General features: G+C 42.5%; 1 protein-coding gene across 6 annotated transcripts in view; it reads left to right on the plus strand.

Moving 5' to 3' along the window:
• The window catches only part of NPAS2 (neuronal PAS domain protein 2), a 201,325-nt gene that overhangs the window by 83,363 nt on the left and 104,907 nt on the right, over positions 1-13,055 (plus strand). For all 6 annotated transcript variants that reach the window (XM_077133889.1, XM_077133891.1, XM_077133893.1 and 3 more), the window contains exon 2: positions 2,873-2,926. In XM_077133889.1, the coding sequence (XP_076990004.1) occupies positions 2,895-2,926 (32 nt within the window). In that variant the 5' untranslated portion in view covers positions 2,873-2,894. The remainder of the gene's footprint in view (positions 1-2,872; positions 2,927-13,055) is intronic.

Here is a 13,055-nt window from a genome sequence, read left to right on the forward strand (position 1 = left end):
AATGGGTTCAAAAATCAATACAAAATCTCATTCAAAATCCCAGCAGGCAATCTTATAGAAATGGACAAGCTAATTCTATAATTTACATGAAAATGCCAAGCCAAGAATAGCCAAAATTGTGACTAAGAAGGGCAAAGTTGTAAGGTCACACTACACTGATATCAAGAATTACTATAAAACTTACAAGAGTAAAGACAGTGTGCTACTGGCATAAAAATAGACCAATACAAGGGGGGCCCCAGAGGTGGGAAACAGAATAAATTAATTTAACAGCATGTGAGCTACATTTTCAAATAAAAAGCTCACATTGTTTTCAGGTGACATGTCTCTGAGTTTAAAGCAGTGGGTCCAATTGTTAATCTGATAAAAGTGCGATAATTACATATCAGAGTATGAGAAGACAGAAAAGGCAGTATATTTTGTGCTTTTTTCCCAGATTAATAATTGGATCCATAGTTTGAATTTAGAGGTTCTTCACCTGAAAAGGGGTCTGGAAGTTGAATAAAACACGTTGTACAAATTATTTGTAAATCTATCTACCGTAGTTTCAAAATAAGAAGACCATTTCCTCCACTGGTGACCAAGGTCAGCACCGGAGGGGGTAAATGGGTCCCCTTGATGTCAGATGATAATGGAGTAAAGGGTCTACTGCTTCCCTCCATTGGTCTCTCTGGGAATTGGTCACATCAGTGCTTGATATCTCAGATTCAAATAGAATCTCCTCTGCATTTAAGCCCATTTCCTCTTCTCTGGCACTCTGTGGTCATAAAAAATTAGCTGTTCAAAATCCTTCGCATTGGAAGGTCTTCATTTAACTGAGCAGAGGAGTTTTCACCTCTTCACCTTCTCTGTTGTTCCTTTAGCTTGACCTCAGAGGACTGACTTTCTTCCCTTCGATCCTCTTTGGTGTTTGTCTTTGGATACCCTCTGGTCCCTCCACGTTATGAAGGAAGTGAAAGAGAGACTCAAAAATGTATGGGTGCAGCCACTAGAGACACGAGGGATGTGACTGAACATTCAGGGCACCAGTGTGGCACTTCCATGCAGGTGTTAACTGAAAACACCTCACAGGCACTTTCTCTTCAAACAGAGGGTGCGGCTGGCCAGGGTGGCCTTGATGGGGTCACACAACAGGAGTGGGTCAGGAAATGGGAAAAATGAGGACGCCAAGGAAGTAGATTGAGGCTTCATGACTTCGGGAAATGTTTAAGGATAAACAGGTGTATAAATCAGAGAAGATCTGGGTTGATAAAGAAGAACTCTGAATCATGTTTGATATTTATTTTGTGACTAAGGAACTCTAGTCTTCAGAGAGGATTCCAGAACCGTAGGAAAGCATGCTGAGATGCAGAGTTCTTCTTAAACGTGTTCTGTCTGAGTGCTAGTAAAGCCCTGAAGTGGCTGGACCCTTGCTCCCAGCTTGAAGCCCATGCGCAGCCTCTTCCATTGAATATGCATAATTAAAATGAGTTCACACCACATTTTTTCTGTCATAAAGCTTTGAACAAATTCCATCTGGAAAACATTAAATATGTGCCTTGCAGATGCATTAACCCCATTTGAATCATGATACAAGCTTCAGCTTCTCAGTGGTGTGTCCTGTGAATCCATCACTGAATATGTTTGCTGTTTGCTGAATGGGATGTGTACAAAAATGGGGAGCTATGGCTACAGAATTCCTCCCTGTACACGTGGGAGACCAAAATAGCAAAACCGAATTATCTCTGAGAAGGATTCATTTGCTACATTAACATTTTTTTTAATTTAAAGCTTGAAATTTTGAGACTCATTGTTTTACTGCATTTGCAAAGTATTGGTTTTAGAGTTCTAACTTTAGACCTTCTATTTTGGGGAACAGACAAGTATGGATAGTAGTGACTCAGCCCCTCTGTGGTCCCACCCTCCTCTCATCCCACTCTGTCTTCTCAGTCCCACAACAGACTCTGGCCTCCCTGGACACCCTGAATATGTTTGTCCTTGGTGGGCTGGCTGTCGGGGGAGCAACATCTTGCCTCTAGCAGGCAAGATGCTGGGATATGTGTAAATGAAAGAAGGGACTGTGAATGTGGTTCTGAGGGTTGGAGGAATAACATGTCTGGATGTTGCCAAAGAGATAACTGGGACTAATGGGCTGAGAGGTACTGGGCCAGTGGAGAGGGTCACTCTTGTGACTTTGAGCCACAAGAACATTCCTGGATTAAGTAATTTTTTTTATAACTGTGTGCCTTGACTCTGTAGGGGAGTATAAGTATCTTAAGGAAAGGACTGTGGAATATATTCCTTTGGGGTCTTGATTACTCTGGTCGGTGTGTGACAGGAGTTTGTATATCTGAATGAGCAGATAAACAAATAGATGCTGCCGTTTGGAATGTCATAGGCAGCTGGCTTCATGCAAAGAAGAGTGAATGAGGCTGGCTATGATGTTACTAACAGATCAAAGTCACAGAAAGTGCTTTTAGGTTTAAGGCTTGAGATAAACATATGTTGAGTTAGGTCAAAGCAGCAGTTCTCAAAGTATGGCTTTGAGACCCCTATTATCTGCATGTTCAAGATACTTATCTCTACTAATACATTATTTGCCTTTGTGACTCATTCTCCCACCTTTCTGATGCTATATGACATGTAAATTACTTCATTCCTCTGATTACAAATGGAATAGGTGCCCGTGTATGTTAATTTCTCCTTTGAACCCACGTAAACCAAGCTGTTTGTAGACCTCTTCGATTTTTAAGAGTATAAATGGGTGCAGAGACCAAAAACTTTGAGAACTACTGAGCTCAGACCTGTGGGGCAGGTGAGACCACAATGACTACCAGAAAATTCTGTGAGAAAGATCTAGATATAGGTGGTAATCAGTTGTTCTTTTTTGCAGGAAAAACTGCATCGAAAATCTAATGGATGAAGATGAGAAAGACAGGGCAAAGAGGTAAGAAGGGCCACCTTCCTTGCACTGGAAGGTGCTGAGAGGGTCTGTCAGCCTGAGCCTGCTTGTCCTCACTCAGCTTACATGAAAGCACCAGCAGACAGTCAGTTGTGGAACATTCTCTAGGCACACACTTTCCTTGAACTATTGCAGTGCTCTTTTAAAATTTTTTTTACCATCTCCTTCAATTTTGCTCCTTACCCTAAAATTCATCATTGTCTGGGATCTGCTGTGTGGTCTGTATTTTTAACATGTTTAGGTGTTAGCCCTGTTAACCTGATCTTCTTTCCAAGACCTCGGGTTACTGCTTTTCCAGGACAGACACTGCTAGGCAAGGCAGCTTGATTGGGGCCAGACAGGCCTGGGTTTAAATCCTGGCTCCGCTATTGAAGAACGTTGGGAATTTGATCATGTCGCCCACAAAAGGCACGGTCAGGTCTCCACCCCTGGTCTTATGGTTGTGAACCCATTTGTAAATAGGACCTTTGAAGATGTTAATAGTTGAGTTGCTCAAACCGAATGAAGGTGGGCCTTTATCCAGTATGGATGAAGTCATAATAGGCAATGGGAATTGGACACAGAAGAAGAAACCACAGTCAGCCAGAGCTGCAAGTCAATGGAACCCAGAAGAGAAAGGAGAAGATGCCAAAGAACCCCAGAGATTGCTAGCCAATCAGAAGATAGTGACCCCAGAAGGAAGCAAGCCTTCTGGCCTCTGAAACTGTGAGCCAATCAAATCCTGTTGTTTAAGCCACCCCATCATATGGGGCCAGGAAACCAATACAAAGATCTGGTCTGGCTTTGGCCAATAGTAGTGATAATAGTTACCACACATTGAGCACATAATCATCATCAGACATTTCACTAAGCACTTTCATATACAGTGTCTCAGTTTCCTCATTTTGTAAATGGGATATTCCATTTATATCCACCTTGCACTATGTTGCATTGATGAGAAAAAGATATGTGGTGACTGGTATATGGGGCCTGTCATAATCCTTTCATCATTCATTCCATCCTTGGATATTTACTGACTGCCTACCCTATAAGGTGTCATAAAATTGACATTTTGAGAGGTCAAGAGTGGTAGAATGTCATCAGTTTCCCAATTCATCAGAATCGCGGGGTTTGTGGGAAACTCTGAAGAAATGAAGAGGAGTGTGGTTTTTTCCTGTCCTGAGGAGCACACTGGTGAATGAGGAGCAGTTGCTGGGAAACTGAAGGGTTCTGGTCCAGGATCACATCCTGCCATCAGAGTGCTGCGACTGCACAGAAATCTTCCATCAGGAAAGCCTTCACATAGGCCTGCAGGACTATCCTCCCTACTCCATTCTTGTTGCTTTCTGCTTCTGCCATGTTGGCACATGGTAGATGCCTTAGTTGTCGGGCTGCAATAACAGATACCACACAGTGGGTTTGCTAAATGGGAATCGATTGGCTTACAATTTTGAGGCTGAAGTAGTAAGTCAAAACTCAAGATATCGGCAAGGCTTGCTTTCTCCTGGAGTGAGACCGTTCTGTCTCATTCCTTGTAGGATTCCTTGGCTTGCATCTCTACCTCCCATCACATGGTGGTGGCTCTCTCTCCTTGGGTCAGCTCTTCCGGTTTCTTCTGACTTCTTTCTGTATGGCTGCCTTCAAATTCTGGCTTCCAGTTTCTTCTCTCTTTAAGGCTTCTAGTTGTATGGATTAAGGGGTGGCCCAGCCCTCATTCAGTTGGGCTACCCTTTAACAAAAACGTCTTCTAGAGGTTCTATTTACAATGGGTTCACACCCACAAAAATACAGGTTAAGATTAAGAATGTGTCTAAGTTGGGGTATGCAATTCAGTCTACCACAGTGGGTACTTAAATCATCTCGTTTCAGTGACACATCAGCCCGTGTACCTGAAGGGTTTGCCCATTTCCCTTCAGCAGAACTCACTGCGTGTGCGTGTCTCTTACTTACAGTCCTCCACTTACAAATGGTGGGCCTCTGCCTCACTCAGGTCATCGATTCCAGGGATCAGGGCTCTTTACTGAGGAGGCAGCCACAAGAACAGTAGGTCCCAGCACCTCCAGGTCTGCTAGAGAAGGATCTGCAGGATGTAGGGAGAAAATCTGTTATTTCTTGAACTCCTTAAGTATTTCCTTTAAACAAAAATCAGGGAGCAGGTGTGCTGGGGTAGTTCAGTGGTAGAATTCTCACCTGCCATATAGGAGACCCAGGTTCGATTCCCAGTCCATGAACTTCCCAAAAAACAAGCAAACAAACAAAAAATTCCACAAATGGTGCTACAAATGGGATACTCACATGGAAAAATAATGAACTGTGATCCCGCCATATAGCATACAAAAAACAAACAAACAAACAAGGAGCAAGGGAAATGGCCAAAGGTATAAATGGAACAAGATTGGCATGTGACATTGACTGCTGAAACTGGAGATCAGTGCTGAGGATTATCAAATTCTTACCCCGACTTTTACATCTGCTTGAAAACCTCTGTAATAAAAATGTAAATAAACAACAACACACACAAAAAATTCCTCAAGAATTCTGAACTAACAGGTCCTTTACTTGGCATTTGGGAACCAAAGCTCCCTGCTGCAGTGTTTTTCAAATGTGGGTCACAACCTACACGTATTACAAAATCAATTTGGGTCCCAAGCAGCATTTAAATGAGTAGATCACACTAGAATAAGATAGAATCTTGTCCTTTCTTGTGAGTAGGCTGGCTTCCAGTTTTTTCCTGCTGGGTATTTTGCCTTTTGGCTTCCTACTGGGTACCAGTGGGCACAGTGCTATGTAATAGTAAAACAGGTCCTAATGGGCATCAGCGGGCAGAGTGCTGTCTAACAGTACAACAGGCCCTACCGGGTACTAGCAGGCAGAGTGCTAGGTAACAGTAGAACATATCCTACTGGGAAACTGTGTAACAGTAAATAGGCCCTCCCGGGTACCAGCAGGCGGAGTGCTGGGTAACAGTATAAGAGGACCTACTGGGGAACTTTGAGCAGTACAGTGGGTCCTTCCATAGCCAGAGATTGGAGCTGCATTCCTGGCTGGCTTTCCCTTTGCCAGCTAATGAATTCTGACAAACCCTTTAATCTTTCTAAGCCTCAGTTTCCTCACCTTCAACACAAGGGTAACAGTTTCTAGCCTGCCTTCCTCACAGATTGTTTTGGGAATCAGACCACAAAAATACACTAAGAAGCACTTTTTCATTATTAACTGCATGGAGAGAACAGTAGTTAATAATGTGAAATTGCATGGAGAGAACAGCAGTCCTGACCAGCATTCCGTGGATGCTTCCCATGTGCCCATAGCCACCATGACTGGGCTACCTACTTCTGTTTGCATTATCATGTTCTCAGAATTCCTTCAAGTTGTGTCCCACTGTTGTTCCCATTTTACACATGAGGAATCTTAGGCTCAAAGAGGCGCAGTGACATGTCAAAGATCATAAAACTATTAAGCGGCAAAACGGGAAGTTAAATGGAGTTTTCCTTAACCTTAGACTCTGCTCTTAACTACTGGACCACAAGAGATTCTCTTCATATAAAAACAAATTCGAGCTATGTGCCAGGCCCAGACTGAGGGTTGCATTCCAGTGTAACTTTGGGGTCCACAGGAATTTTACTTTTACCATCATCCTCTTCACTGTAGCCCTCCCAGCCCTCCAGATCTTGGCCCTGCTCAATCCTGTGCTGCTTAACTCTAAATCAAGAAATAAAAATGGATGGTTAGGGTTTATAGTACTCAGAGATCAGAAAATATAGGCTAAAAGTTCTTTGAAATAGATTGTATGTGGTTTATTTTCCTTCATTTCCATCTCCATTTGTTTTGGGCTGTGGACATATACATCTCCAAACTTTTCCTCTTGGAAAGCTTCTCTGAACAGAAAATGTGCATCCCTTATTAGGGGGTGGGGTGGGGTGTGCTGTTGCTAGCCCTTACTCCTCCTTGGATGGGGGAGAAGCTTTGGCACATTTGATAGCACCCTGATTTCCTAGCCTGAAGAGCAGCTAAGATGCATACCCTTCATAACACATGGAAAGAACAAAAACAAAACAAGCACAGAGCTATGATTATATCAGTTTCAAATCCTCTGGTTTTGCAAGTTTTATCTCAGTGCAGCAATGTGTGAGTATGGGTGGGGGGCTCTGCCTGTTCCCCACTGGAGGCCTGAAGTGAATTGTTTTCACTCACACAGTATTTTTTAATGAGATTAGAACGTTTAGCTTGAGAACAAAACTCTGGCTGCTCCCAGAAAACAAACTCTGTGTTAGGCAAGGCTTTTAAAGCTTTAGAAAATTCACGGTTTATTGGGATTGTTTGATCAAGTATTATGAACCAGGGCATGGCTTCACTCTCTTCTTTGAATTTCCATAAATCGATTGAGCTTGGGCCACCTACTCTGTTCAAAACATGTGCTGCTTTCTTTATGGAAGATGCAAAAAACATCGTCCTTGTATTCAAGAAGGAAACAATGTGATCAAGAGACAGTTGGTGTTCTTTGATAATAAGGCTCATGGCTTATCTGTGATGTTCCAGTCATACTCCTGTATTTCTAATTCTGAGGTGACCTAGTTTTTTGGGTTGTTGGTGTGTATGTGACCACCCAGGAAGTGGTTACATGTAGCAGAGGTATACAGGCTTAGAATCAGATAGGCCTGGCTTTATGCCACTATTACTTTCTGTCTTTGGTTAAGTTACTAAATCTCCCTTAGCCTCAGTTTCTTTTTCTGTAAAATGGGGTTGATAATACTAGCACCTTCTTCCCAGGGTTGGTACAGGAATGAAATGCAGCTGTGTCTAAGCACCTGGCACAGCGAAGAGCTAAAATTTAGGGAGCACTTACCATGTGCCTGGGACAGTTTACAGGCAGTGATTATTTAATCTTCACAGCGCCCCCTTGAAGCAGGTACTGTTATTCTCCCCGTTTTACAGTTGAGAAAGTTGAGACTCAGGATCTCACAGCCAGCCACCAGTAGTCAGAGAGGGGATTCACATTCTCACAGAATTTCTAGAGTCCGGACTCTGACCAATATATTAGGTTGCTTCTCATGATGTTCAGTGAAAGGAGACTGCCTCTTTTGATTCACAGCAAAGTGCCTGAGGGACTGGGACAGTAAATCCCAGTGAATTCCAGTGAAAGCCAGTTTCCATCACTTCATGGTATTGTAAAATATAGCTCCCTCTACTTCTGGATAGCAGTGAACACCTGTTGTCTAAGACGGGTCATGTTAACCTCCTCCTTTAATCCAATATAAAGGAGCTAATCAGAACTAGGTAAAATTACTGTGATATTCCATTACCATAACGCCATGCATTTTAGTTGTGGCTGGTAAGATGCTGGCTGCACTGCCTGTGTCAAAAAGAATCAAGAGCAGGAACCAGGCAAGGTAAGCTGCTTCCTGGAATTCTCAATAGAGTGAATGCTGATTTGAAACACAAACCAGGAATTTTAATATTCATTGACCTTGATTCTTATTCTTAACCACCAATACAATTGTTCAGGCAAGAGGGAGGGATTAAAATACTACAAACAAGAAGTCTGTGCATAGTAATTTTATTATTTTATTGTGGCAAAATGCATATACCATAAAATGTGCCATTTTAACCATTTTTAAGTGTACAGTTCAGTAGCATTGAATGCATTTACTATGTTGTGCAGTCATCACCACTATTTCTAAAACATTTTCATCACCCCCAACAGAACCTGTATCTCCATTAAGCAAAAACTCCCAGTACTCCCCTTCCCCCCAACCCCTAGTAACCTCTTAACTACTTTCTATCTCTATGAATTTGCCTAATCTAGATATTTCATGTAAACGAAATTGTATAGTAGGTGTGCTTTCGTATCTGGCTTCTTTCTGTTAGCATAATGTTTTCAAGATTCATCATGTTGTCACATGTGTCAGAATTTCACATTTTATGGCTGAATAATATTCCATTGTATGTATACATCACATTTTGTTTATCCATTCATCTGTTGATGGACACTTGGGTTGTTTCCACCTTTTGGCTATTGTGAAGAATGCCACTGTAAACATTGGTGTACAAATACCTGTTGAAATCTCTGCTTTCAATTCAGGGAGTAGAATTGCTGGGTTATTTGGCTGTTCTATGTTTAACTTTTTGAGGAACTGCATACATAAATTTTGCAGAAGCAGGTGTTTCAGAAGGATGAGCATTAGCCATTTGGAGGCTGGTTATTTCTTCTACTTTCCCCCAGGTAGAGAAGGGAGAAGCAGGTAGTTTGCTGATGTCGATCAATGACTGATCCATGTGAGCTTAACTAAGGTCTGCGGTAGCTAGTGGAAGATATAAGATGAGAAATGCGCCCTCGAAGAGTTTCAGCAAGTTAGCAAGGCATTTGAGAAAAGAAGCATAATAGAAGAAAGAATACCATTAACTGCCCCAGACACATGCTTTGGATGATTCCTGCAGGGTCTCTGTTAGGCAGAGCCACATTGCTGAGCTAAAGTGTGAGCTCTAGCTAATCATCCAGCTGCTTACAGGCCTCTTTGGTCGAGAGTAATATGACTAGAAGGAGAGCGTTTCTCCTCTGCTGCGTTTCTTTGGATATGAGTTCTGTAGTTCTGAAGGGCAAGGGCGGTAACTGGAGGTGGATCCCAGCGAGGACTTGGGGACACCCTGTGTGCAGAATGAAAGGCCTGCCACCCGCAGGGTGCTACATGTCCTCAGCTGGAGCTTGCCCGACTGTTCTTGTTGTAATTTTACCTGATAGGCTTTTCATTGGCTTTTAGGTACATTGTCATAAGCTCCATACACGGGGAAAAAATGGCAGTAAATGTTTCAGAGGCTCCTTCTGGCTTGATTTATTTAGTGAGGAAGCTGGCCATGTAGGCAGCGCAAGTAATGAGGTCGGGCACAGGAGGTAGTAGGGCACACGTTTTGTTTATATCACGCGGTCATTTCCAGATGAGTGATTCTATATTCACAGCAAAAGGAAAGGAGCTGCACTTGTGGGCAGAATGCTAATTCTCACTGTGGCCCAGTAAGCAGCAGAGCACAAAAGGGTCCCGCTGCCTAGAACTTTGGGCTTTTATTCGGCGTGATCATTTGCTGAGGAAGAATAATCCGACTGGGAAATATGTGGAGGGTGGGCTTAGAAATTTGGGAATATCTTAGCCCAGGGAGACCCAGACCCCTCTAGAGCATCCAGAGCAAAGGGCCATTTACTAAGAGCCCTCTCTGTAAATTTTAAGTGAAAAAGGAAGGTCAGAAGCCCATCATCTTGAAAATGCTGCCTTTCTTCAGGAAAAGCTTAACAACCCCTTTAGAGTTTTGCTAAGATGTTTCTAAGGATTGTGCTCCAGGTAAATTCTCCCCATGTGACCAGTAAGACTCACTATGAAATTAGGCCAGCTTCCCACGGTGGCCCAGACGTTTTTGAGAACTGTGGTTGAGAGTAAAGTTGGCCTTGTTATGTATCAGGAGAAAAAGGCAGCTTCCGCTGAGCTCAGTTGTTCCCAAATGGCTTTGCCACGTCTCTGCTGTGGAAAGCAGACCCGGCCTCCTGAGTCCTCAGTGATCCCTGGAAATGACAGTGGTGCCAGCCAGGCCCTACTTGTTCCGTTGGGACAGCTACCCCCTCTCCCTGCCCCCGCACCCCACATGACACCCTCTCCTTGAGCTGAGGACTCCTGAGCTGAGAGGTACCTCTGTACCTCTGTACCACCTTTTGGCTATTGTGAAGAATGCCACTGTAAACATTGGTGTACAAATACCTGTTGAAATCTCTGCTTTCAATTCAGGGAGTAGAATTGCTGGGTTATTTGGCTGTTCTATGTTTAACTTTTTGAGGAACTGCATACATAAATTTTGCAGAAGGGGTACCTCTGTACCCCTCTACATCCATGTGCAGAGATGCTGCCTGCTCTTACATAAAGGGATGGATGCCTCTTCACCACGACCGGCCCCGGCTTGGGAGGGAATGCACTGCCCTTAAATGAACCTTGCCTGATGCCAGATTTCTCAGAGTATATTCTGGGGAATGCTAGCCCCAGGAAGTGCCTCCAAAAACAAGTTTAGGCGATACTGTGTACTGACTCTGCCTTCTGGAGAGTTTCAGGGCTCGTTAGCACATTGAAGGTGTTAAGACTGCAATTAAGAAATACACAAACACAAATCTATTCAATTTTTTTGTAACTCTGCATTTTAAAACATTATTTGGAGAAAAAATAGCAACGACAAAATAACCTTCTCTGGCCTTAGTCCTTTCCTTTTCCTCTAGTAATTCTTCCATGGTTTTCCAGGGAAGATCCTTTGACCAACATTGTCCTGTCCGACAGATGTATCAGTCCTTTTTTATCATTTTTGTACAACCTCTTATGCACACACAAAAAATGCCAAAACAGCATTGGGGCAAAAACAAGCAGGAAAGGTTAAAGAAGCAAAGATCCTTTATAATCAGAGCACCTAGAGAAAGCCACTGTTAGTATTTCCCAGCAGTCTCTTTTTTTTTTCCCTACTTTCCCATTGAATTTTTACAGGAATACTCTTAGAAGATCTCTGTCAATTGACTGATCAGACTCTGATTTATTATTTATGAAAGTTCAACTCTCATGGACAGGACTCTCTTACGGGAGAGAATGTGTTTCGTACTTAGGGCCTTTGCATGCCACAGCTGTCTCGCAGGTGTTGACTGAGCACCTGTTTCTTATATTTCAATTCTACAAGAAATCTGAGTACTCTCAAAATGCTCCCCCACCCCCACCCCGGAAACCCCTTTCAGACACTGGAGTCAACAAGAGATGATAAGACCTTGTCTCCCTTAGCCTTCACAGACAGGTTCAGTATGTTTGGTTGATAAAACTCAAGACTTGGAAGTTCTAGCCTTGCACCCTTAACAGTTTCTGTTTCATCCTATAATGTGAAACTAGTTGCCCAATTAAGATATGCCAGATTTCCCACTCTGGAAGGGGCCTTAGGCATCGAAGTCTTTATCTTAAGCATCAGCTATTTTACTTATCTGTTGCTGTGCACCCCAAAGCTTAATGAATGAAAGCAATGGCATTTATTTTGCTTGTGGTTCTGTAATCCGGGTAGGGCTGAGCAGGGACTATTTGTTCCTTGTGGTACCAATTACGGCTGGATTCTTCTGAAGACATGCTCATTCACATATCTGGTGGTCCACGTTGGCCATCAGCTAGGAACTCCCCTAGGGCTGTGGCCAGGATGCCTGAATGTGAGCTTTCTACATGGAATGGTGGCTTCTTAACAACATGGTGGCCGTGTGCAAGGGTGCATGTCATGAGCAGTGCCATCTGGGAGCCACATCTCTACTGTTTATTAAAAGCAAGTCACATTTGCATCCAATGTTTATAGCAGCATTATTTACAATTGTAAAGAGATGGAAACAGCCAAAATGTCCATAACAGATGAGTGGCTAAACAAATTGGTATATACATACGATGGACTATTACGCAGCTTTAAGACAGAATAAAGTTATGAAGTATGTAACAACATGGATGGACCTTGAGAACATTATGCTGAGTGAGATTACCCAAAAACAAAAGGACAAATACTGTACAGTCTCACTGATATGAAATGACATTAGTGAATAAACTTGGAATATTTCGTTGGTAACAGAGACCATCAGGAGATAGAAATAGGGTAAGATATTGGGTAATTGGAGCTGAAGGGATACAGATTGTGCAACAGGACTGAATATAAAAACTCAGAAATGGACAGCACAATATTACCTAACTGTAATACAATTATGTTAAAACACTGAATGAAGCTACATGTGAGAATGATAGAGGGAGGAGGGCTGAGGGCATAAACGTACTCAGAAAGAAAGATAGACGATAAAGGTTGAGATGGTATAAGCTAGGAATGCCTAGAGTGTATAATGATAGTGACTTAAATGTACAAATTTAAAAAATGTTTTTGCATGAGGAAGAACAAAGGAATGTCATTACTGCAGGGTGCTGAAAGTAGATGGTAATTAATATTTTAAATTTCACTTTATGTGTGAGACTAAAGCAAAAAATATTTATCTGGTACAAAATTTATATTTTGACTAGTGCATTTCCTAATATAACTTATGTAGATAGCTTGATTGAACACCATAGGTACTTGAAATCTTGGGTAGGACATGAGATTTTGTTGGTTTGTCCAG

This window comes from Tamandua tetradactyla, chromosome 17, assembly GCF_023851605.1.
Source record: "Tamandua tetradactyla isolate mTamTet1 chromosome 17, mTamTet1.pri, whole genome shotgun sequence".
NCBI lineage: Eukaryota > Metazoa > Chordata > Mammalia > Pilosa > Myrmecophagidae > Tamandua > Tamandua tetradactyla.